The sequence below is a fragment of the Scyliorhinus canicula genome, chromosome 20, assembly GCF_902713615.1.
Source record: "Scyliorhinus canicula chromosome 20, sScyCan1.1, whole genome shotgun sequence".
NCBI lineage: Eukaryota > Metazoa > Chordata > Chondrichthyes > Carcharhiniformes > Scyliorhinidae > Scyliorhinus > Scyliorhinus canicula.
Genome location: NC_052165.1, coordinates 71,443,682 through 71,469,216, shown reverse-complemented (window position 1 = coordinate 71,469,216; position 25,535 = coordinate 71,443,682). Strand labels below are relative to the sequence as shown.

The window sequence follows — 25,535 nt, the reverse complement described above, 5'->3', positions numbered from 1 at the left end:
TTGGGTTGTGGGGACGAAACCCACGCAGGCACGGGGAGAATGTGCAAACTCCACACGGACAGTGACCCAGAGCCGGGATCGAACCTGGGACCTCAGCGCCGTGAGGCGGTTGTGCTAACCACTAGGCCACCGTGCTGCCCCCGCCCATCATTCTTAATCTAGTATAATTATAATCCATGGATTAGATAGAGTGAAGATTATTTTGAATCATACCTGTACACTGCAAACTGCTCCAAAGTGGCATACAAAGCTCAGAGGGGTTGATTCCCAGTGGGTCAGAATGGAGGAGAGTTTGTGTAAGGGATCGGGATTGAAGGCACTAGCAACAGCCCCGCTCCCGATGGCCCCGGGAAAATACTCAGTGAGTCCAGTAATAACAGCTTCATTGAGGATTTGGAGGCAGTTTCGACAACACTTCGGGTTGGGGGCAGGGTTAAGGGAAATGCCAATTCGGGGGAACCACAGATTTGAGCCAGGGAAGTGGGATGGAAATTTTCGGAAATGGGAGGAGAAGGGGATTAAGACACTAAAAGATTTGTTTCTAAGAGGTCGGTTTGCAGGATTGAAGGAGCTGGAAGCGAACTATGGGCTGGAGCAGGGGGAAATGTTCAGATACATGCAGGCTCGAGATTTTGCCAGAAAGGAGATACAGAGCTTCCCGGTGGATCTGGCCTCCGCATTGCTGGAGGAGGTGCGGACGACAGGGGGACTGGAGAAGGGGGGTAGTGTCGGCGGTTTACGGAGCTATTTTTGGAAGAGGAGAAGGCACCACTGGAAGGGATCAAAGCAAAGTGGGAGGAAGGGTTGGGAGAGGATTTGGAGGAGGGGGTCTGGTGTGAGGTGCACCGGAGAGTGAATGCCTCCACCTCGTGCGCGAGGTTGGGGCTGATACAGCTGAAGGTGGTATACAGAGCACACCTCACGAGGGCGAGGATGAGCCGAATCTTTGAAGTAGAAGATGTGTGTGAACGTTGTGTGGGGGGGTGCCTCTAATCACGTTCATATGTTTTGGTCCTGTCCAAAGCTCGAGGATTACTGGAAGGAGGTTTTTAGGGTAATTTCTAAAGTGGTGCATATGAAACTGGACCCGGGCCCCCGGGAGGCCATTTTCGGGGTGTCGGACCAGCCAGGGCTGGAAACGGGTGCGGAGGCAGATGTTGTAGCCTTCGCTACGTTGATCGCCCGAAGCCAGATCCTGATAGGTTGGAGAGCAACCTCTCCACCCTGTGCCCTGGCCGGGGGGGGGGGGGGGGGGGGGGGGGGGACCTGTTGGAGTACTTGACTCTTGAGAAGGTTATGTTTGAACTGAAGGGAAGGATGGAGGGGTTCCACAATTCATGGGCATTATTCATCATGCACTTTCAAGAACTGGATAACATCGAACATTAGTTGCGGGTGGGGGGGGGGGGGGGTGGAGGGGGCTGCTGTGTGTGTTATTGGTGACTATGGGTGATTCCTACTTCCTTTTTGTCATTTGTTTGTATGAACACCGGGCTAATGTTTGGTGGGAGGATGTGGGATCATTGTTATTGATATGGGGATTGACATATTTGTTACTGATTATTGTTTATGGTGGTTGTAAATTTGGGAGAAAGTGTGAAAAAGGAGGAGAATAAAAAATATATATTTTTTAAAAGTGGCATACAAAGCCACACAGGAGAATGTGACGGGCTCAGACACTCCACTGTAGAAAGAAGCCTGGACGAAAGAAAGAAAAAAGGAGTTCTGTGAAAAGCTGGGATCATGACAAAGAGTAAAAATAGATTTTTTTCAACTTTGTTGTGTGAGATCCCATTCATGTCAAGGCATTTCAGAATTGTGCTGAAATCAGAATTCTGTTCTGTTAATTCCTTAAAATTATCCTGATCCCAAGCCTGACTTGAAACAGACAGTTGTTGTCCGAAGCAATTTAGAACTTAAGCTACAGGATGTTTGTAAAAATTGTTGAAAGGATCAAGAAGAATCCCTTGGAAATTGTGGAACGGGCACTTTCAGAGACCAACGTTTCGCGTCAGCAAAGCTCTGTCTGCATTTGTTTCACAGAGATAAGAACTTTCTGCTGCTTCTGGCAGTCCAAAGATGTGCAGGTTAAGTGGATAGGGTGGGGGAAGTGGGTCTATGTGGGGTGCTCTTTCAGAGGGTCAGTGCAGACTGGGTGGGCTGAATGGCCTCCTTCTGCACTGTAGAGATTCTATGATAAACTCTTATTCACCTTAGAATACTCCAAAAAGTGTGACAGCTGTGTGCGGTTTATGTGCAAACATACAAGCTCCACAACCTGGCTTCATTGAATCATAGAATTCCTACAGTGCAGAAGGAGGCCATTCAGCTCATCATGGCTGCACCGGCCCTCCGAAAGAGTACCCTACCCATGCCCATTGCCTCACCCTGTCCCTGCAACCCCATAACCCTACCTAACCAGACTCTGTTGGGCTGGTTTAGCTCACTAAGCTAAATCGCTGACTTTGAAACCAGACCAAGGCAGGCCAGCAGTACGGTTCAATTCCCATACCAGCCTCCCTGAACAGGCGCCGGAACGTGGCGACTAGGGGCTTTCCACAGTAACTTCATTTGAAGCCTACTTGTGACAATAAGCGATTTTCATTTCATAACCTTTCAACACTGAGGGGCAATTTAGCATAGCCAATCCACTTAACCTGCACATCTTTGGACTGTGGGAGAAAACCGGAGCACCTGGAGGAAACCCGGGCAGACACAGGGAGAACGTATAAACTCCAACAGCCACCCAAGACTGGAATCGAACTTGGGTCCCTTGCACTGTGATAACCACTGAGCCACCATGCTGCCATGATGTTGGCACTTGTTGGGAGACTAGCAAGAAAATGAACAAGTGTGTACAGGGCCTTTTTCACAATGAATCTTCCTGCTCTTCACAAAGGGGAAGCGAGTGGCCCAGTCAAATTTGATTACATTGTAAAAGTTTCTGCAAAGATACATACTTACTGTTAGCATAATCAAAAGTTCTGGCCTTATTCTCAATGGCAACCTTTGGAATCCAAAACAGTCCTTTTTCTCCTATTTACTCAGTAGCGTGAACAATGTCACTGAATGGCACCGAGTGAATCAACTCAAACTTGCTGGGACTTCACTTCCTTTTGGTAGTTTGAAGCATGTAGACCAAGATTATGTCCAGGTTCAATCCCTTGGCTACATCTTTGCTTTCTGTATTTACTAAACTGCTGTTGGTTCTGCAGTTGAGAACTGATACACTCTGCACCGCCTCTTGCTCCTCTTCTCTGGTCAACCCAAAGTATCCCTCAATTCTCGTCCATGCACATAATCGGACTGTGCATCCAATGCTGGCTTCTTGCTAACGAGCAGTCTGTGGTGCCGGCGAGCCTCCCCACCTTTTTGGTTTAGAGCTGCTCTGTGACAGAGGGCACCTAACAGAACATTTGTGAGGTCCAAGGCCATTTACCTCATTGCATTTTGGTTCCAACATGCATGTATGTTGGTACGTAGCATTTAGTTTTGTCATTAGCTGATAGAAAATCAAGTCAATTATTTTGAAATATAAATTTAAAGTACCCAGTTATTTTTTTTCCCAATTAAGGGGCAATTTAGCGTGTCTAATCCACCTAATCTGCACATCTTTGTGTTGTGGGGGGTGAAACCCTTGCAAACACGGGGAGAATGTACAAAATCCAGATCGAATCTGGGTCCTCAGCGCTGTAGGACAATGCTAACCACTGTGGCACCGTGCTGCCTGAAAATCAAGCCAATTTTATCTTGTTACAATGACCCTTGAAAGAGTTAAAATATCTGTCACCCTTCGGAATTAATTATTGTTGGCTGAATTCTAACGGAGTCCAAACTGATGGAGAATATACCAGAAAGGTGGAAGCTCGCTGCTGGGAGATTCCCCAAAATGTACATATCCTGTCTTCAGTTCTCACATCCTTCCTCAAAATCAAACATTACCAATCCTATGCTACTTTTGTTTTCCTCTGAGTAGCAAGTGATAACTTTAGCTGCACACGTACCTATATTTTATGTCAGGCGGACGTCCCATTTCACTCTGTTTTGCTTTCACATGTCGCCGGAAAAATCTTCGGGTTTTTCATTTGTTTTAAAGAAATGTCAGGCTGGATTGCAAAATAATAATAATCCGTAATAATTTTTCTTGTCACAAGTAGCCTTACATTAACACTGCAGTGAAGTTACTGTGAAAAGCCCCTGGTTGCCACATTTCGGCTGCTGTTCGCGTACACTGAGGGACAATTCAGAATGTCCATATCACCTAACAAGCACGTCTTTCGGGACTTGTGGGAGGAAACCGGAGCACCCGGAGGAAACTCACACAGACACAGGGAGAACGTGCCAACTCCGCACAGTTAGTGACCCAAGTGGGAATCGAACCTGGGACCCTATCGCTGTGAAGCAACAGTGCTAACCATTGTGCTACTGGGCCACCCAGAATCCCAGATTCAAACACAGACTAAACATCTTGGAATTCCAGTGTAATAAAAGCCTGAATTATTTGGTCTTGATCATTGACTTGCCACAGGCTGGTTTATGGGCTATCCACTTCTTTTTATTGAAAGTATTGGTCAGATGTTGCATTTTGCTGGGTTGGCATTTGTGGTCCGGAGGGGCACTATCTGCCCATTGTACATATGCTGCTTCCAACTCTTGATGCAGATAATCTACTCCAATCTTACTTTCCTTCTGTTAGCCCAGTAAATTTTTTAGCCAGCTACTTCAAAATAACCTTCAGTCAGCTGCAGAACCTTGCGTGTGCTAACAAAGTGTCGCAAGAAGATAATTCGAATCAGGCTTCTGCCTCTGTCAAACAGTTAGGCAGGCAAAAGTAACACTGCTTGTTCCAAGCTCTACACGGGGACATTTTCATATTTACAGCCTTGTTCGCAGTAATGGAAATCTTTGTACCATTTCACAAAATTTACTTGAGAAATTAAAACAAACACTGGGGGCGATTCTCCGAGCCCCGCGCCGGGTCGGAGAATCACCGCCACGATGCCCCGACGCCGGCGTGTGATTCTCCGAGGTGTGGAGAATCGGCGACATTTGCGGCGGCATGTTTGGCGCGGCCGCCGATTCTCCGGCCCGGATCGGCCGCATGGAGTCCTGCTGCCGCCGTTCACCCCTGGTCGCTGCCAGCGGGAACTCTGCGTGAAGGACCGGGGGCAGCCTGTGGGGCGGGTAAAAGCTCCATCACCAATCTCCAATGGGGTCTGGCCCTCGATCGGGGCCCACCAATCGGTGGGCCGGCCTTTTCCCCCCCATGGCCTACATTGTTGTGCGGCCGGCCCCTGAACACCGACGCCATGTTTAGTTGGGGCCGGCGCATAGAAGATGTCCCACGCACATGCGCAGGTTGCCACGACCCAACTGCGCATGCACGGGTTGGTGTGGCGCCCATTTGGCGCCGGGAAGGGCGTGAACCGCTCCAGCGCCGTGCTGGCCCCCTGTGGGGGACAGAATCGGTCGTACCTGAGCCGGGTTCGCGCAGTCGTGAAATGCCATGGCGTTCATGATGGCGCGAACACCTGGGCTATATTTGGATGTCATTTTAATATCATTGTTTCAACGATTGTTGCACCATTTCTGCTAGCAGTGGTCCAATAAAAACGGTCTTTTGGTTTTTCTGGGGGCTGTAAAAGCCTCATCTTCAGTGTTTGGTTGGGATGAGTGGGATTGTACAGGAAAGTTGATCTGAAACTGACTTTTTTTTATTCCCACAGCATGATTTGTGCCTGGGTGATCTTGTTACTTAAAGGAAAATTATGTTGCCATTTGTGCAGATCTATTTCATCCACTGCTACTTAGAATCTAGTATGGGTAACACGGTACAGTGGTTCAATCACAGCTCTTATACTAATTATATCTTTACATTGCGTGCACACCACCACTAATTCATGGTACGTCAACGCAACATAAAGTTGTCAGAATAACAGCATGGAAAACAGAAAATTGTACTTAACTCTCCTCAATCTCTTCTCGTCACTCTGTACCACATTGATGTAGCTCTCTTAAGTTTCATAGTTAGACACCCATCAATAACCTTCAGATCATTCTATTGCCAAAAGCACAGGTGACCAGATCAACCTTCCAGACTATCAAGATATGGGTGAGTGTATTCCGCCCATGCCATCAGCTCCTTTTCAAGAAGAAACCTTTGCTGGCATTTACACAATTGAACTGCTTGGATGACTTTCAATGTCCCCTTGGAAGTGAGTTTGAAGGCTGGCGGCATTTAATCGGCAGGAGGGTGCCAAGTGGGGATTACGGTACCTGAGACAAAACTCCCATGACCTTGCTTCATACACCCCCCCCCCCCCCCCCTTTTATTCCCCTTCTTCCACAACCCCTATCTCACCCTCCCTCACCTTTGGCTTTGGATCCCTCATTGGTCCGTGCCTTACCCAACTGAGGTGATGTTGGGCTCTTGCCAGCTGTCCAGCACCCAAATTAAACCCCTCCCATTGTACTCCAATCTCGTAAACAGCCCAGGTCATTGGGGTATGCAGGTGCAGTGAACTCTCATTCCCACACTTGATACCAAATGGAGCAATTTAGATAGATGGATAGATAGAACAGTACAGCACAGGCCCTTCGGCTCTCGATGTTGTGCCGAGCAACGATCACCCCACTCAAACTCACTTATCCACCCTATACCCGTAACCCAACAACTCCCCCTTAACCTTACTTTTTAGGACACTACGGGAAATTTAGCATGGGCAATCCACCTAACCCGCACATCTTTGGACTGTGGGAGGAAACCGGAGCACCCGGAGGAAACCCACGGACACACGGGGAGGACGTGCAGACTCCGCACAGACAGTGACCCAAGCCGGAATCAAACCTGGGACCCTGGAGCTGTGAAGCATTTATGCTAACCACTATGCTACCATACTGCCCACTATTTAGATAAATGGCAGAGATGCATTTAAGGAGAAATTAGATGAGCACATGCGAGAAAGGAACAGAAGGAGCTGTTGATGAGATGAGGATTGGAGCCCGCTAGTGTAGAATACTAATCAGTTGGGCCGAATGGCCTTTTCTGTAAATTATCAATAAAAGAATCCTTAATGAAAAAATAAAGTATCATAAAATGTTAAGACCAGAAATACTCGCCATTTGATCTATTTAGATTCCTGGACTAATTTAGCCTGTTCATTCCCCCAGCTTCAGGCATCTCTCTCTCCCCCCCCCCCCCCCCCCCCCCCCCCCTCCCCCCCATTGCAATCTTTCTTGTCTATTTTGCTGGAACGACAATTGTTAAAGTTCTTAAGAGTTTTCTTGCCTTCTTCTGGCTACCCCCTGTACCACCTTCCCTCTCCATCTTTCCTGAAAAGAAAACCCACCATGTGGTATGTAACCAGATCATCTCAAGAGCTCGTTCTGCCAGATTCTTTCTGCACTGCAGGCTTCGCGCTTTTCAAACCCAGGTTAGGTTGAGCAAATCATTGCTGCCTGATTTACCGACCCATCTCTGATGCCCTTTTCAACCTTGGTGGCATCCTGCACTATGGGCCTCAGTTACCTCACCGAGAAAATTGGAATGCACAAGAATTCTTATTGAGCATGGTGTGCCTATTCAGACACTTGGAGGCAGTGGGAAGAGTCCAAGGGAAATAGGGGGAGGCGGATGTAGTCATTGGTGTGGATTCATTTTTTCATCTTGTCATAATAGAAATGCAGTTCCTATCAGTAAAGCAGAGCGTTATTTAAGGTTGACAGCGTTGGGATGTGATTAAGTTGGTACTGGAAAACCAGCGAGAGAAATGACAACGTGAACCTCAAAATGAAGTCTCCTCATATTGGGGCTATTGATGTAATGAAACAATCTGAGAGACTTAAGAAAAGCATTGGGGGAGCCGGGTTCGAATCCCGGCTCTGGTTCACTGTCCATGGAGTTTGCACATTCTCCCCGTGTCTGCATGGGTTTCACCCCCACAACCCAAAGATGTGCAGGCTAGATGGATTGGCCACGCTAAATTGCCCCTTAATTGGAAAAGAAAAATAATTGGGTACTCGAAATTAAAAAAAAAAGAAAAACATTGGGGTGACGAGTTGTGGGAGGGTGGTGGAAACAGTGAAATTTAGGGGCAGTTAACAGGGGATCCCGTTGGTGAGATAAGTTCGAGGATTTTTGAAGGAGGGAAAGGTGTAACAAGGTGGAGAAGTTGAGGAAGAGAATTCCAGAATGTGGGGGAGTGATGGCTGAAGGCTCTTTTTTAATAAGGAGGAAGCTGTATGGTAATGAAATAGGAAGTATGTTGTATTTTTGTCTTTATTTAATGTGTTTTTGAAGGAGATAAATAAAATTAACATGAGCACACAAACCTAATAGGGCAGTACTTTGGAAAGTCGCTATAAGCTTTGAACTTAGAAAGTTTTTAATGGCAATTACCATTCAGTTGATTGCCGCCTTGGGGCCCACTCGTTCCTTGCTTATTGCCAGGTAATTTACTGTGAAAGGAATCAGAAATGAACACAGCAAATTAGAAAGGTCATTAACCAAGATGTGGCAAACCTGAAAATGCTAATGAGTGAGTGTCAGTGATAATCTGGCAGATCGTGAGGCACAGAGGAGAAATGAAGTTAAGCTTCAAAACATTGTGGAACGGAGCCATTAATATACCTTCAGCTCAGTGTGGAACTGAAGTTAGAAAAGAGGAGGGTCCCATCTTTTCTCAGGTGTTGGTAAACCTAGCTTTGGGTTCGGAGGTTAAGACCTGTGCACATTTCAGAGGTGTCCTGAGGGATGAGGTGTTAAACCCAAGCCTCATTTGGCTATCTTGAGGAAACGCTGCAGTTATTGGAAGTTTCATTCTTTGGCTGGGAATTAAAATGAGTACCTGAATGCTTATCACTCGAACCCTCCTCCCACCAATTGACTCTGTCCACACCTCCCGCTGACTGAGGAAAGCGAGCAGCATAATCAAAGACCCCTCCCACCCGGGTTATTCTCTCTTCCAACCTCTTCCATCACCCTATGTCTGTGTCTATGTATTTACATTGTCTATTTATCACATGTCCGATAATTTTTAATGTATGGAAAGATCTGTCTGTTCTGCATGCAGAACAATGGGCGCGATTCTCCGTCCCCCACGACGGGTCGGAGAATAACGGGAGGGCCTTCCCGACATTTTTCCCGACCCCCCGCTATTCCCCCCCCCCCCCCCCCCACACACACACCCACCCCCCGACACGAATCGCTGCTCGCCGTTTTTGTCCGGTGAGCAGCGATTCTCCCCTAGCCGATGGGCCGATTTCCCAGGCCTTTACGGCCGTTTTCACAAACGGCAACACACCTGCTCTCACCGTTCGTGAAAACAGCCGCAAAATGCCGTTCTGGGTAACCATGGCACCGATTGGCATGGCCGCACCACGGCCGTGCCAAGGGTGCCATGGGCCTGTGATCGGTGGGCACCAATCACGGGCAGCGGGTCCGAACCCCACGCACTCTTTGTTCCTCCGCCACCCCGCTGGATCAGTCCGCAGGGCGGCTGAGGGGCATACCGGCCCGCGCATGCGCGGGTTTCACACATATGCGTGATGACGTCATCCGCGCATGCGCGGGTTGGAGCAGTCCAATCCGCGCATGCGCGGCTGACGTCTTAACGCGTGTCAGCCGCCATTAACTTTGGCGCGCGGGCTTAGCGAATTTCGCTAAGCCTGCGACGCCGAGGTTCACGGGACCCCGCTGCTAGTCCCGACCGGGGAGCAGAATCGGGTCCCGGGAGGGGGCGCGGAGGCTGCCGGGAAACACGGCCGGTTTCACGGCAGCCTTCACGACTCTCTGCATTTGCGGAGAATCGCGCCCAATACTTTTCACCGTATCTCGGTACATGTGACAATAAATCTCAATCTATTGCAGTGGTTTAAAGTGGGTACTGTTGGCCCCCAACGTTAGGATGTGAGGAGGAATGGGGTCCTTTCCGAGCTTCCTCACCAGTATTCGATCAAAAATGGGTTGACTAGCTATTTGTGGGATCTTGCTGTGTGCAAATTGTCTATTGCATTCACTACACTTCAAAGTGATTTATTGACCGGAATTCTCCATTTAGGAGACTCAGGGCACGATTTAAAACAATAAATAGAGTCCCATTTTGGGTGTGTCTAGCGGGTGTTTCTCAGCGCCTGCAGGGATTCTGTTGTTTCTTTTTGGCCTCAGCCAGGAATGCCCCCCCGAGGCCGGACTTATCTCACTGACATGCTGAGCTGACCTCGTCAGTGCAGGAAGGCATTTCTAAATGCTGCTCAATCTCTCGACCCCTCCTTGGACTCCCCACCGCGGCCTCCAGACACCCCAAAAATCCCAACAGACCTCTTGGGGAGTCCTCCCCCTCCCTCACCCCAACTCTTAAGGGCATCCTTTGGCCCGATCCCTGGCATGGGCACCCAGGCACCTTAGTACTGCCAGCCCGGCACCGTCCGATGGCCTGGGAGGCCCCCTTCCCCCTCCCCGCAGGTGCTGTTGAGCCTCGTTAACACCTGTGTAGACTAATGCTAAATGACACCATGGCAAGATCTCTCAGTCATGGGTATTCGTTCCTGGACCTCAGGAGAATCGGAAGCCAACATATTTTATTGAGCCTAATAGAAGCCTCTTGCGAGATTGAACAGCCTCATTGCATTACTGAGTTGGGTGTGATGAGGCCGCTCGATCACGCTCTTTTAGTGTTTCCGCTTGGACTAAGTAGTGTGCGATTCACACTGCTGAAGGAGCGCTATTCGGTAAGCATGACAGGACCTGAAATTTGGCCAGCACTCTGCCGGTGCGAATTGAGAGCACTTCCCGGACATTGTAACTGCTGAGGCCGAATTTAGCACTAAAGAGCCTGACATCCGGAGCTGTTTTTAAGTACTCCACTTAACTGCACACTTACTGCGAAAATGGCTCACAGAAGACCTCCCCCCTGTATTCGGGAGTCCAAGCTGGACACACAACGCTATGCCAGTGAGGAGACGAGGGACATTCTGTTCCCCAGGGTGGGCCATAAACTCAAGCCTGTCCTCCTGAACAGCAACAGGTGGTGGCAGAGGCAGTCAGTCTGACAGCCTCACTCGGAGGAGACAGCTGGTGAACCTGAGGGATCATTGATGAGGCCTGTGCCCTGAGAGGGGCAGAGAACCAGAGAGGGCTAAAACCACACGGAATAGAAAGGCCCTGATTCAATTCTCAGCCGATGTTGATTTCCATCAGGCTTCCTGCCCCTAGGATAGAGGATAGAGGAAGGAAAATCAGACCAAAGTCTACGTTGCAGGTGTCCTCTGGTTGGGGTGAGCTCTGCTGATCCCCTGTTTCATCTGCAGTGGGCAGTGCTTCTGAGGAATGCCGGCACCTGGTGGGCCCCTGAATTGAGCTTGACCATGCCCATTGATGAAACAGGTGATGAACCTCGGTGACTTGTAATTAAAACAGGGATTTTGGTCTGATTTTCCTTCCTCTATCCTCTATCCTAGGGGCAGGAAGCCTGATGGAAATCAACACTGGCTGAGAATTGAATCAGGGCCTTTCTATTCCGTGTGGTTTAGTGTAACACCTTTCCCACTAGGCCATTAAAGGAGTTTCATCACTGACAGCTCATGGCAAAATGAATAAATCAATTGTGGCCTTGTCATACCTGGGCCGTTGACACTAGAGGAGCTGTAATATTTACATGGCTCACTGGCAGTCTCTTGTGTTACCAAACTTTTTAAAGTACTTTTTAAAAATGTAAAGCGTTGTGTGGATAGTTTTACATAGTGTAGCAGGAAGCCTATCATATTGCCAACCGAGCCAAGAGATTTGACCACCCGGGCCACCATTCCTGCAGACCACTCCCTCCCTACCACTAACATGGAAAAACCGTTACCACAAAAGCTGCAGTGGTTCAAAGAGAAGCCCGTCACCATCGACGGGGAACTTTAGGATTGGCAACAACTACGACATTGCCAGAACTGGCCACATCCTGACAGCACGGACTGCTTTATCAAAGTGTATGTGTGAGTGAGCATCATTTCACAATACATTTTAGGAATAACCTAACTAAGGGTACTATCTGATTCCCAAAGGAGTTCATTCTCATCAGAGATTACCAGCTTATCGTAGAACAGCACGGTGGCGCAGTGGTTAGAACTGCTGCCTCATGGCGCCAAGGACACATATCCGATCCTGCCCCTGGGTTACTGTCTGTGTGGAGTTTGCACATTCTTCCCGTGTCTGCGCGGTTCTCACCCCCACAACCCAAAGATGTGCAGGGTAGACAGACTGGCCACGCTAAATTGCCCCTTCATTGGAAACATTTTTTTAAAAAAGAGATTAACAGTATATCATGAGAAGGAATTTTGGTAGATATTGGTCCTTTCACAGTTCAGTCGCTGTTGTTTAATACTGTGGCTTTTTGGACACAGAAGATGCCACAGACAGTGTAAGATTTATTTTTTTATTTTTAGAGTACCCATGGGGCGGCATGTGGCACAGTGGTTAGCATTGCTGCCTACGGCACTGAGGACCCAGGTTCGAATCCCGGCCCTGGGTCACTGTCCGTGTGGAGTTTGCACATTCTCCCCATGACTGCATGGGTTTCACCCCCACAACCCAAAGATGTGCAGGGTAGGTGGATTGGCCACGCTAAATTGCCCCTTAATCGGAAAAAAAGTAATTAGGTACACTAAATTTGTAAAAAAAAAATGTTAGAATACCCAATTCTTTTTTTTTTCCAATTAAGTGACACTTTAGCGTACCAATCCACCTACCCTGCACATCTTTGGGTTGTGGGGGTGAGACCCACGGCGATAATGTGAAAACTCCACACGAAGCTACCACTGCGCCACCGTGCCGCTCGGCAGTCAGTGTAAGATGAAGAACCCATTTGTTGGTTTTTACTGGTGTTGGTTCATTTTTGGGCAGGACATTAGGGGAAATCCCTGTCCTTATTTGAATATTTTCATGAAAGCTTACACCCACCCTAATGGGCAGATGGTTGAACATCTGAACAGAACATGGCTGGTGAAACACTTGATGCTGCATTGGAGTGTCAGCATCGATTACATACTCATATTCCAGAGTGAGACTTGAACCTAAAGCTCTCTGACTCTGAGGCAAGAAGTGGCCAACTAAGTCAAGTGGACAAGAAGAGTAGAGTGGAGTCATTGAGCGACTCAAGTGGGTTGTGCAGAGGAGGGGAGTGCTATCTTATAATATCACAGTTTGAAGGAAAATTCAGAACACAGATCAGGAGACTTAAAAAACAGGCCGTGCTTCTCTCATATACACCTACATTGTTCAATGTATGGATAGCCGTATCTATTGTGTATACCGATGCTTCGATGTTTTGAGATTTTTACAGTGTTGCACATCATACATTTGCTCTCCAATGGAACATAATCGTGCACTTTGTACAACTTTTTCCTGTGTGATTTATTCAGGATCCTCATTCCTCCGCTGCCTCGCTGTACCATTCCATAAGAACTTCTTCTAAGAGTGACAACGAAGCAGTCAGATTACTATTTTAAAAAGCTCCAACTGGTTCACAAATGTTCTTTAGGGAAGGAAACCGGTCAGTCTTATCCGGTTTGGCCTAATTGAGACTCTAGGCTCTACATCAACACTTGATGGCTTTTCTGCCAACTTTGGATTGATAATAACGGCTGATCCTTCCAATGACACCCACTTAGAATCTCAGAATGAACATATCCAAAAGTTTGAACATCTGACATGTTACATTTTTTAAAGTATATTTAAAATATTATAAAAAATAAACCAAGGAATGTGACTTGTGGACTTAATATCCCTCAAACTGTGCTGATTTGAAATTGAAAACCGCTTATTGTCACAAGTAGGCTCCAAATGAAGTTACTGTGAAAAGCCCCTAGTCGCTACATTTCGGTGCCTATTCGGGGAGGCTGGTACAGGAATTGAACCCGCGCTGCTGGCCTTATTCTGCTTTATCAGTCAGCTGTTTAGCCCACTATGCTAAACCAGCCCCTTGTGTATGTGTAGTCCGGTATTAAATAATTGGAAAGGTAAGTATATGGGAGGGATATATAGGAGAAAGGTCCAATTTGTCCATTGGGGCAATGCCCCATATACAGTAATACTTAATGTAAAGTATTAATCAGTGTTTAGATATCCCTCATACAAAATTAAAACAGCAGATGTTTGAAGTACATATCAAGCTTAGCAGAATCCATGGAGAGAGAAAATCAATTTACGTTTCATGTCGATAACCTTTCATTGGGTTAGAGATCAAGGGCGGGATTCTCCACCATTTTCCGGCATGGCGCGCCCCCACCAGCAGTGGATTCTCTATTCCCGTAGCTGACCAATGGGGTTTCCCATTGTGGCCACCCCATGCCTATGGGAAACCCGCAGGCATGTGTGCGCTGCCAGCAAAGCGGAGGATCCCGCCGACGGCGAATCCCGCAGCACAGGCCTGAAGCGTTAACTATGTTTCTTTCCCCAAAGATGCTGCCAGATCTGCGGATTATTTCCAATCTTGTCTATTTTTATATTAGATTTGCAGCATCTGCTGTTTATTGCTTTTATTTAGAAGTTTAGTGTTTGAATCCAACTCTTTGGCTGGCATCTATTTTTTGGAATCCCAGCTTTCTGATCTTGGCTGAACAAACTGATTGGGATCAGGGATGAGGGAAGAGTTGGGAGGTTGGGGGGAATCCCTTCCTGAATTCAGTTCATGCTGACAGGATCTGCAAAGCTAATGGGTGTTGGCTCATTTTCTTCAGGAAAGTATACTTGAGATTGGTGGGGAGTAGCGGTTGGTTGATGATGGTGGGCTGTCAAGATTCAAGAGGGAAGCGCAAACGATCCAGAATGAGTATATAGAAAACGATTTTGAGTATTATAATATGCTTCGTGCATGATCGGTTGTAAAATCTATGCCGTATTCAGCTGTCACAAAGGAGAACGAGATGTGTTTTGTGCTTGGCATAGGCACATTGGTGAGTCTGTTTGAGCGGTAGTCAGCAAAAAGTACAGCCCGAGGGAAAATAACCAGTTTTACAATCACATAATCAGCACTTTGTGTTGTACACTCTGTGCTTGATACAATGTGCTTTTGTGACTTTTCTATATAACGGTTGTCTGCTTTGCATCTTGGCGTGAATAGTAAAACTGTTTTGACAAGGAGCAATACTGAGCCCATAATGCTGATTGTGGTGGAAAGCAGCCAGTTTGTGGGCTATTATGTCCAAATTGCAATTTGCCCACATAGCTTCCAAATGGTTAATGTCCTCCCTCAGATTATATATTTCCCCCACTACAAATTCTTTGCGCAAATCATCTAGAGAGTGCAATGGCGATATCTTCCTCATTTGAATTTAACAAAATTGTGGCGCAACTCCAAAAATACGTTTCAGCTAGTTACTTCAGATGGGAGTTCAGTTCCCAACATCTGGCACATATTTACCAGGAAATCGAAGTGGGGAAAGATCCATTACATAGTAGATGCATCAAGGATTAAAGTAATACAGTCTACATCTGTAAACCGATATGTTTTATTATTCATGGGGTGCTTGCGGATTAATCAACCCATCTGGCATGCTACAATTATTCTAACACCCTGCTAACCATCTAATCGAATGCAGTTACTGTTTCACGTGAGAACCACCTTGTCGGTCAGACTTGACCGTACGTTGTGATGGAAGAATAGCAGGATTGGCAGTAGCCACGTGTAGAGGCCCAGTGGCAGCTCTCTCGCTTGAGTCAGAAGTTGTATGTTCAAACCCTACTCCATAATCAAAGTGGAGTAGCACTGAGGGAGTGCCGCACATTTGGTGGTATTGCTTTTCAGACGAGACACTGAAACCAAACTCTGCCCTCTTGTGGATGATACAAGAGCACTGAAGTTCTTCCTGAGCCGCATTTATCCCCTTCAGCGACACCTTAAAAAAAAGATGATCTGCTCACAACCTCTGTGATTGTGTGGGATCTTGCTGTGTGTAGTTTGACTGTCACGATCCCAAAATTACCACAATGACTATTTCAAAAGCGCTTTATTACCTCTAAATCGCTGTGGAACATCTTGAGGTAGTGAAAGATGCAATATGAATGTAAGGTTGTTTTCTTTTTGCTGCATTTAACACCATGGTGTAGAATTCGGTCACAAATGTCATACAAAGTGGCTATTTGTAGTGGCACTGTTCATGTGAGCAGAGCCAGGGCACAGATTGTGTTTAAAGGGACAGCTTCAAAGTTCCCTCATGTGCTGGTAGAGACGTGCCCGGCTGCTAGTGGTCGGCAGCAATGAATACCTGCAAGACCCCAGGATAGATCCACGTTCAATTTTGAGTTCGCTGACCTTAATCAGTGAAAATCAGTCACAGACCCCAATTTTGATGGCCATCTGTTGCGCCTGGCCACTGGACGAAGATAGGATCAGTACTGTCTGGGATGCTATCCACTCCAACAACAGCACTTACATTTATGTAGTAACTTTCAAGTGTCGAAAGGTGGCAAGGTGCTTTACAAGAGCCTTATTGGGTAAAATTTGAGAGAGCCGAAGAATGAGACATTTGGGCTGGTGGTCACATCTTGAATGATGAGTGAAAAGTTGAGGGGGGTGAATTCCAAAGTTTGGGGTCAATGCAGCCTCAGGCACTTCTGTTAATAGTGAAGGAAGTGTGGGTGGGGGCGGTGGGGAGGGGTCACAGTGGGCCGAAATTGTAAGAGAGCAGAGTTCGTGGAGGGTTGGAGCAAGTAAAGTCACTGTAATCTCAGATGACCATAGGCTGCTTTCCCCTTTTAGGGGGAGATCTGACTGGTGGTGATTTAACCTGAGGATCATCGCGCAGGATCGCCGAGCAGAAACTTATAGCCAAGTTCCGCACACATGTGTGCGGCCTCAATCGGGACCTTGGATTCATGTCGCATTACATTCACCCCCCACCATCTGGCCTGGACTTGTGAAATCCTACCAACTGGCCTGGCTTGAGACAATTCATACCTCTTTAACCTGTGATTACCCCTCTCTCCAGTTGCTTCGTCTGGACCTGTAAATACTTAATTACCTGCAAAGACTCGCATTCAAAGTATCAACCTGCATCATTGACTTTGTCTATATGTTTCTGGAGCCCACCTTTTCATTCACCTGAGGAATGAGCTATGCTCCGAAAGCTAGTGATTCTAAACAAATCTTGTTGGACTTTAACCTGGTAACTAAGTCTTCTTACTGACCTCAGATAAGGGCAAGGTACAGGAATTGAACCTACGCTGTTGGACTTGCTCTGCATGAAAAACCAGCTGTCCAGCCAACTGAGCTAAACCCCTCACCTCAGAGGGTTGTAAGGCTGAAAAAGGTTACAGGGGTGAAAACATGGAGGCCTACTGTTAGCCAGCGTACACTGGCTCCAGATTTAACACTATAGAATGGCCTTTTGATGAGCGAATAGAAGCCTGTAGAAGTCTGATCCAACATCTTTAAAAAGGAGAGAAAGAAAGCTGCAAGAGCATTTTATTGTAGAGAAACCTAACGAGGATAAACAAGAGGGTGGCCTTGTTGGATGGCAGAGCAGACACGTTGGGCCAAATGACCTACTTTTACGCTTACGTCTTATGGCCTTACTGCATCTAACGTGCTGGTAACCACTTACAATCCCATAATTATAGTATCACTGTCTCTTTAACATTCGGAAGGTGCACTGCCAAATTTTCAGTTTTATTATTGGTCTGCTAATATCCATAATTTGTTCTTGGCTTCATTCGGACCCGATTAGTTTCACGTGGGTGCGATTGGAGGCAGCCTCCTGTCAGTTCATATCTCTGCCTCCTCTGGAAAACTAGACAGTCACTTAAGGTTTGGACCCAGTTCAGAACACACTTTGGCTACAATCTCTCTCTTTATTCAGCCCTATTGACTCAAATCATCTATTTCCGCCTTCATTAGGAGATTCTGCCTCTCAGGTCTGGCACAAGATGGCATCAAAACTCTTGCTGACATACATATTGATAACATTTTTGCTTCTTTTGACTCGCTTCTTGCTCAGAAATATGGGGCAGGTTTCTCCATCCCACCAACGATTCACCGTTTCGCCAGCTGGTCAATGGGATTTCCCATTGTGGGGCAGCCGTCGAGAAACCCGGGCTGCCGACAAAACGGAGAATCCCTACAGCGGAGAATTCAGCCCATGATCTTCCCCGCACAGACTTCTTTTTCGACTTGCAAATCAGAGATTTAGCAAGCAAAACAATAGTTCAGTTTTCTTTTTTTTATTAATGTAGAGGATGTGGACATCACTGGCTCAGGCCAGTATTTCTCACCCATCCCCTGGTTGCCCTGCAGAAGGTGGTGGTAAGCTGCCTTCTTGAGCCACTGCAGTCCTTAAGATGTAGGTACACCGAAAGTGCTGTTAGAAAGGGGAATTCCAGGATTTTGACCCAGCGACAGTGAAGGAACGGCGATATATTTCTAAGGATGGTGAGTGACTTGGAGGAGAACCTCCAGGTGGTGGTGTTCCTGGGTGTGGTATTTTTAAAGGCTTGCAGACCACAAGGGTACAATCAAACAAGAGCTTTATTGGAAAGGTGTTTGCTCAACAAGCTGTGAAGAAAGAAAGCCGCGGAAGCAGCTGATGACATCATCAATATGTCATGTGATCGGACTCTTAAAATGACCTCGGTGTAATAAAGCCTTTACCTTTCTAACCCTTCTTGGATGTCTGTGCATGGATCGACTATTTTTCTACATTTTTTTTCTTTTCTGAATGTCTGCCAGCATGGTTCCAACCTCCTCATGGCCAGTTTTCTTTGTGGCATTTTTAAAGGATAGGCTTGCAGACAACAAAGGTACAAACAAACAAGAGCTTTATTGGAAAGGTATTTACTCAACAAGCTGTGAAGATCGAGTACCCATTTGCCTGTGAAAATGTCCAATGACATCATCAATATGTCATATGATCAGAATATTAACGTAACCTTGTTCCAAGTAGGAATTAACAACACCAGGTATCTACTGCTCTGTTCCTTCTAGATTGTCCTGATCGTCGTGAGTGGAGGGACTAAACGTTTGTGGAAGGGGTAGCAATCAAGTGGGCTGCTTCATCCTGAGTGTTTCTTGAGTGTTGTTGGAACTACATTAATCCAGGCAGCTGGATCCATTACACTCCTGACTTTTGCATTGTGGATGATGGACAGGCTTAGGGGGGGGGGGGGGGGGGGGGGGGTCAGGAGGTGAGTTGCTAGCCGCATGATTCCTAGCCTTTGACCTGCTCTAGTAGCCACAGTATTTATATGGCTAGTCTAGTTCAGTTTCTGGCCAATGGTAACCCCCTGGATGTTGATGGTGGGGGATTCAGGGATGGTAATGCCATTGAATGTCAATGACCGATGGTTAGATCCTCTCTTCTTGGAGATGGGCATTGCCTGGCATTTCTGTGGTGCAAATTCTACTTGCAATTTGTCAGCCCAAGTCTGGATATTATCCAAGTCTTGCTGCATTTGGACATGGACTGCTTCGGGACCTGAGGAGGTGCTGAACATTGTGCAGTCTACAGCAAACATCCCCACTTCTGAGCCGATGTTGGAAGGAAGGTCATTGATGAAGCAGCTGAAGATGGTTGGGCCTAGGATACTACCCTGAGGAACTCCTGCAGTGATTTCCTGGGTCAGAGATGATTGACCTCCAATCACCACAACCATCTTCCTTTGTGTCAGGTTTTTCCCCTGATTGATGCCTATTGTCTCCAGTTTTGCTAGGGCTTCTTGATTCCATTCTTAGTCAAATGCTGCCTTGATGTCAAAGGCCACTCTCACTGCATCTCTTTTGTCCATGTTTGAACTAAGACTGCAATGAGGTTAAGAGCTGAGTGACCCTGGCGAAACCCAAATTGTGCATCCATGAGCAGGTTATTGGCCCCCCAGATCACCGATAGACATATCAGAACTAAATCCTTTTGTTGGGCGGTTCATTTTCAAATTATATTCTCTAATCTTCTCACTACACTGCCCTTCGCTTTCCATCTTAAAAACTCTTTAGGAGCAAGGTTTTGATTCAGACTTATCCGCGGATAACTGAAATTCTATTCTCTCTCATGTGCGTTCCTCATCTGTATGTGCAAAACATGGGTTACTACAATTTAAAATCTTACATCGTTACCATTCATCCAAAGGTAAGATTTATCCAAATTCTGATCAATCCTATGGTAAATGCCATACTGCCCCAGCCCCTCTAATTTATATGTATTGGTTGTCCACTAAATTGGCTTTGTTTTAGACAAAATGTTTCTCATCACTCATATTTTTAGTAGTAGCATTGATCCTTCTCTTAGAGCACTCTTTGGAGAGGAACCAAATGCCCTCCCTCTTAGAAAAATTCAGACTGACTGACGCACTCGCCTTTTCAACAGTATTGGCTAGACACGGTGGGCGGGACTCTCTCAGCCTGGGTCCGGGCCGGAGAATCCCTGCGACCGGGGCAAATCGTGCCATGCTGCCCCGATGCCGGCACACGATTCTCCGCAGAGCGGGATGGGCCGAGCGGCCATCGTGAAAACGTTGAGTCCTGCTGGCGCCGTCTACACCTGCTCTTAGCTGGCGGGACCTCAGCGTGGAAGGGTCGGGGGGGTGGCGGCCTTTGGGGGGAGAGAGGGGGGGGGCCTCCGATGTGGCCTGGCCCACGATCGGGGCCCACCGATCGGCGGGCCGGACTCACTGGCTGGGGGCCTCCTTTCCTACGCACCGGCCCTTGTCGTCCTACGCCATATTGCGTCGGGACCGGCACGTTGAAGGAAGCCACTTCCTTGGCACCTGCACATGTTACCGTTGCCACCGGTGCCACTGCGCATGCACGGATCCCGCGGCGCCCAGTTTGCGGCAGTATCAGCAGCTGGAGCGGCGTGAACCACCCTGTAGGGGCCAGAATTAGTCGTCGGGTTGGCCCGTTCACGACGTCGTAAAACGCGATGGCGTTTACGACGGCGTGGACACTCTGCCGCGGGATTAGAGAATCTCACCCATTCTATTAATTTGGAAGCAGTCTGTCCCAACCTCTTTTACTTATTGCATACGTGATCTTGTACAGAATCTCAAACTTGAGAAAAGAAAGTAAGACTATAAAAAGCTCCACTGATGGATTTTATGTAGCTTGGTAACTGTTCCTCTATTATTTTGAGGAAGTACAGCTCTCTACTTTCGTATAACCGACCCTAATTAGGTTGTGTATATTACATCATTTGAAACTAAACCTGCCGTGTGCCTGTTGATTTTCTTTGGAATTTTTTTGGCGGCTAGTAAGGGTTTTGATCTTTTTTCCTTTTCTAATCTTTCCACTTCCTCCTACTTCTCTTCCTTTCCCCTTTCTTTGTCTTTCTCTTCCAAGTGTAAGTTTATTAAATGCTGAGTTGTAAGCTATTTTTTTATATTGTTATTCATTATGATTGTTACCTTCCAGCTCTCATGTTTAAAGACATCCCGTAAAGATTCGTAAAATTCACAGTGTGCAGACCCGCTGCCGCCATCTTGCCTGATCCCAAAATGGGCTTGTGGGATTTGTTGTCCAGTCCAATTTTACAAGAATGTAGTCTCTGGGATCCTGCATAAATGCTTTGAAGTAATTTCTCAACAGGAGTGTCACCATGTATGTGGCTTTCATCTTGAAATTCGAGGAGTTACTTCTCCTTGGTTCACAAGGAGTGCTGCAAAAGATGCTTACCTTTGTGAGCTGTCAGCTCCTGCCTCCTTTTCGCTTTTGGGTTCTCTGAACCCTGGGCTGCCAAGGGACAACTGTTCACTTTAAAGTTGAATGGGTGAGCCTGATTTAAATATAATAATGAGGTGCACACCTCTCAACACTTACACACCTGACATACCCTGCAACTTGCTACCATAAAAGCAGTCGCGGGTAGATTGGATCATCTGTCACATTTTTAAACTCTCTCCCTACTGTACAGAGTTAAAATGATCCCACCAAAGGACAGCACGGTGGCACAATGGTTAGCACTGCTGCCTCACGATGCCGAGGTCCCAGATTCGATCCCGGCTCTGGGTCACTGTCCGTGTGGAGTTTGCACATTCTCCCGTGTTTGTGTGGGTTTCGCCCCCACAACCCCAAATATGTGCAGGCTAGGTGGATTGGCCATGCTAAATTGCCCTTTAATTTGAAAAAAAAATTGGGTACTCTAAATTTTTTTTTTAAATTATCCCCCCCAATTGTTTCATCACATTGGTTTTGAATTTATTTCCCCTTTTCTTCGTGGGCTTTATTCTCTGGTTCTACTGTTTTGGGTAAGGTGAATGAACTTGTCATTGTTTATGAAATTGTGTGACTATCTCCTCTGTTCCTGCTGAGGTTGAGGTAATGAAGTCTTCTTCTTTTTGCAGGTCAATGGGAAGGATTTGTCAAAAGCCACACATGAGGAGGCAGTGGAAGCTTTCCGAAATGCCAAGGACCCAATTGTTGTGCAAGTTCTGCGGCGAACCCCCGTCACAAAGAATCATGGCAGTTCCCAGGAGGTTCCGCTTGTGGACGCTGGAACGCAGACAGAAATTACTTTTGAGCACATCATGGCTCTTTCCAAGTTGAGGTCGTCTTCACCACCAGTACCTGATATCTGCCCCTATTTGTTATCAGACAGGTATGACACAGCCTCTCTCTCCCATTTGGTGCAATCACTACGGTTGTTTAGAAAATGATAAAAAACGTTAACCAACAATATGTTTGTTCTCATGTGACCTTATATTTTACTTATAAATTATGTTTACTGCATTGACGGAGAAAATTCGTCCCGTGCTGGATCGTCTACTAGAGCAGTCCACTTGAATTCCATCTTCTTGCCCTTCCCACTATTCTTTCATCTTTTTCCCTTTAAAATCCCATTAAATCGTTAGTCTCTGCCTCAGTAGCCTCTTGTTGGAAAGCATTACATGCTCCCTGTTGGTGCTCTAATCAGCCTCAGCCTATCTCCCTTTATTAATGGTCCATCAGCAGCGATGCGTCTTTTGCTAGTTAGAGTCTCAAGACCCATCATAATTTTGAATGCTCTGTTGGATTCACCCTTAACCTTCTCTCTTCCAATGCCCCAATTGGTCACTTATTTCTTCATCCTCCCAGATCTCGAGCCTCTTTAAAGAAAAAAAGGAGTGGGCGGGCAATAAGTCATCACTGGGTGGGAGGGGGGGGGGGGCAGGGGGGGAGCTCCATAGAGATCAGGCCGCCATCTTTAAAGGGGACCCCAATCAAAACTTAAAATGAGCAGCCCCTGCCATGAAGGTATTCCACCCCCCCCCCCCCGCCACTCACACCATGGACAATCATCGACTCCCCCCACAGAAGTAGTATCGCCAGCGTCGCCCCCGTTCCTCAGTGCCCATGCCTGCAGCTTACCTCACTGCCTGCACTCTCCGTCACACATTAATGGAAGCCCTCCCGTGGAGCTCCCTCGAGGGTGGGCCCCTGCCACTGTCTCCTGGCACAGGTTGGCACATGCAGTGACAACGGGTACCGTGGGAAGTACCTGCGCACTGCTGAGCATGTCCTTCACCCCCAGAGGTTATACTTGCATTTGGACCTCCAAAAGGGATCCCCTGAACTGAATCTCATTTTTTAAAAGCTGTTGTAAACGAGGAATTAATATTTAGTGAGGAGAGCTCCTTAATAATATTAACATTTATTATAATTAATTTACATGACATTACTGCCCCTTGTGGGTGTGCACATCATAACCTCACCAGCAGGCAGGGAAAACCTGGAAATTCTCTGGATATTCCGCCTGCTTGCCTTTCTCTCTGTTGGCAAATGTGAGCTGAAAATCTCCCCCGGCCCTCTTATTGCTCATTCTGAGCTGCTATCACAGATACATTGTACTCTTCCAATGGCAATAGCGCAGCAAAATGGCCAGATATGTACACAGTGCTCCCAACTTGAGTCTGAATTACCTTTGGATACAAATTGAACGTCAGTTCCTTGCTTTAAATCTACTTACTCCTGTGTGCAAAAGTGGGAAATTCAGTCATCTTTTTATGACTATTTTTTTGTTTAATATCGTCCACACCCCGACTCTCTCCTTCGACTCAGCTAAGTGCTTTGAAATTCAGGGGATATTATTTTTCACCACCCCCAAACCTATAATCTGCATTTCTCTTTATGTATCATACATCTATCCATTCCTTTTCACTGTTTGAACCTCATCTCTTACTTGACTACCTCTTCTTGCAATCTTTTGTGCACTTCCTCACAGTTTTCCATTCCCCTAATTTCATACCATTAACTTAAACATGTTCCTCTTCTGCCTACTCCATATCCTTCATTATGTAAATAGGAAATAAAGAAATTCTAGTGCAGATATCTGGGAAATATCACCATCTACATCCCACTGATCTAGAAAGAAAGACTATTTACTCTCACTGTGCCTTCATTTTCATTTGTGAAACCCTATATTCAATATATATTATATTTATATATATTTCTGTATGTCTATGTACTGAATTGGGCACTGTTCAACAGTGTGCAGTGGCACAGTGGTTAGTACTGCTGCCTCTCAGCACCAGGGACCTTGGTCTGAGTCAGGGTCATTCACCCTCCGAGTGAAGACTAGTCATTGAGCTGCTTAACCAGTGCCCACTTGAGGTGTCTCATAAAACAAGGGCAGCATGGTAGCATTGTGGATAGCACAATAGCTTCACAGCTCCAGGGTCCCAGGTTCGATACCGGCTTGGGTCACTGTCTGTGCGGAGTCTGCACATCCTTCCCGTGTGTGTATGGGTTTCCTCCGGGTGCTCCAGTTTCCTCCCACAGTCCAAAGATGTGCAGGTTAGGTGGATTGGCCATGATAAATTGCCCTTAGTGTCCAAAATTGCCCTTGGTGTTGGGTGGGGTTATGGGGATGGGATGGAGGTGTTGACCTTGGGTAGGGTGCTCTTTCCAAGAGCCAGTGCAGACTCGATGGGCCGAATGGCCTCCTTCTGCACTGTAAAATCTATGAAATATGAAAACAGCCATTAAGAGTTGTTGTCCACCCAATTCTTACCCCATTGTCCCAATGTTAATGGGGATTGGGATCAGATGGGGAAAAACTGGCGGGTTGGGGAAGCCGAAACCCTGCTGATCTTCAATTAAATAACATGCTATAACCAGCCTGCTTCACAGACTTTGGTCAAAGAGCATCAGGCTGAAATGGCACAACGTGTTCAGAGTGAGGAGAGGAGGTGTGGGTGATGGGGGTGGGATCCAAAAGCATGAGCTTTCATTTTATTTCTGGAGGTTTCCCACCAGACAGGTACGGTAGCACAGTGGGTAACACAGTTGCCTCACAGCTCCAGGGCCCAAGTTCGATTCCCGGCTTGGCACTGTCTGTGTGGAGTTTGCACATTCTCCCTGTGTCTGTGTGGGTTCCCTCTGGGTGCTCAGGTTTCCTCCCACAGTCCAAAGACGTGCAGGTTAGGTGGATTGGCTATACAAAATTACCCTTAGTGTCCAAAAAGGTTAGGTAGGTTACTGCGTTGTGCAAGTGTGGGCTTCAGTAGGGTGCTCTTTCTAAGGGCCAGTGCAGACTTGATAGGCCGAATGGCCTCCTTCTGCATGGTATAATTGAATTCTATGATTGATTGT

At 46.9% G+C, this 25,535-nt stretch overlaps 1 protein-coding gene across 4 annotated transcripts in view; it reads left to right on the top strand.

Annotated features, from left to right (window-relative positions):
* Positions 1–25,535, top strand: part of pdzrn4 (PDZ domain containing ring finger 4) — a 578,179-nt gene that overhangs the window by 478,650 nt on the left and 73,994 nt on the right. For all 4 annotated transcript variants that reach the window (XM_038780405.1, XM_038780406.1, XM_038780407.1 and 1 more), the window contains one exon: positions 22,310–22,563. In XM_038780405.1, coding sequence (XP_038636333.1) covers positions 22,310–22,563 — 254 coding nt within the window. The remainder of the gene's footprint in view (positions 1–22,309; positions 22,564–25,535) is intronic.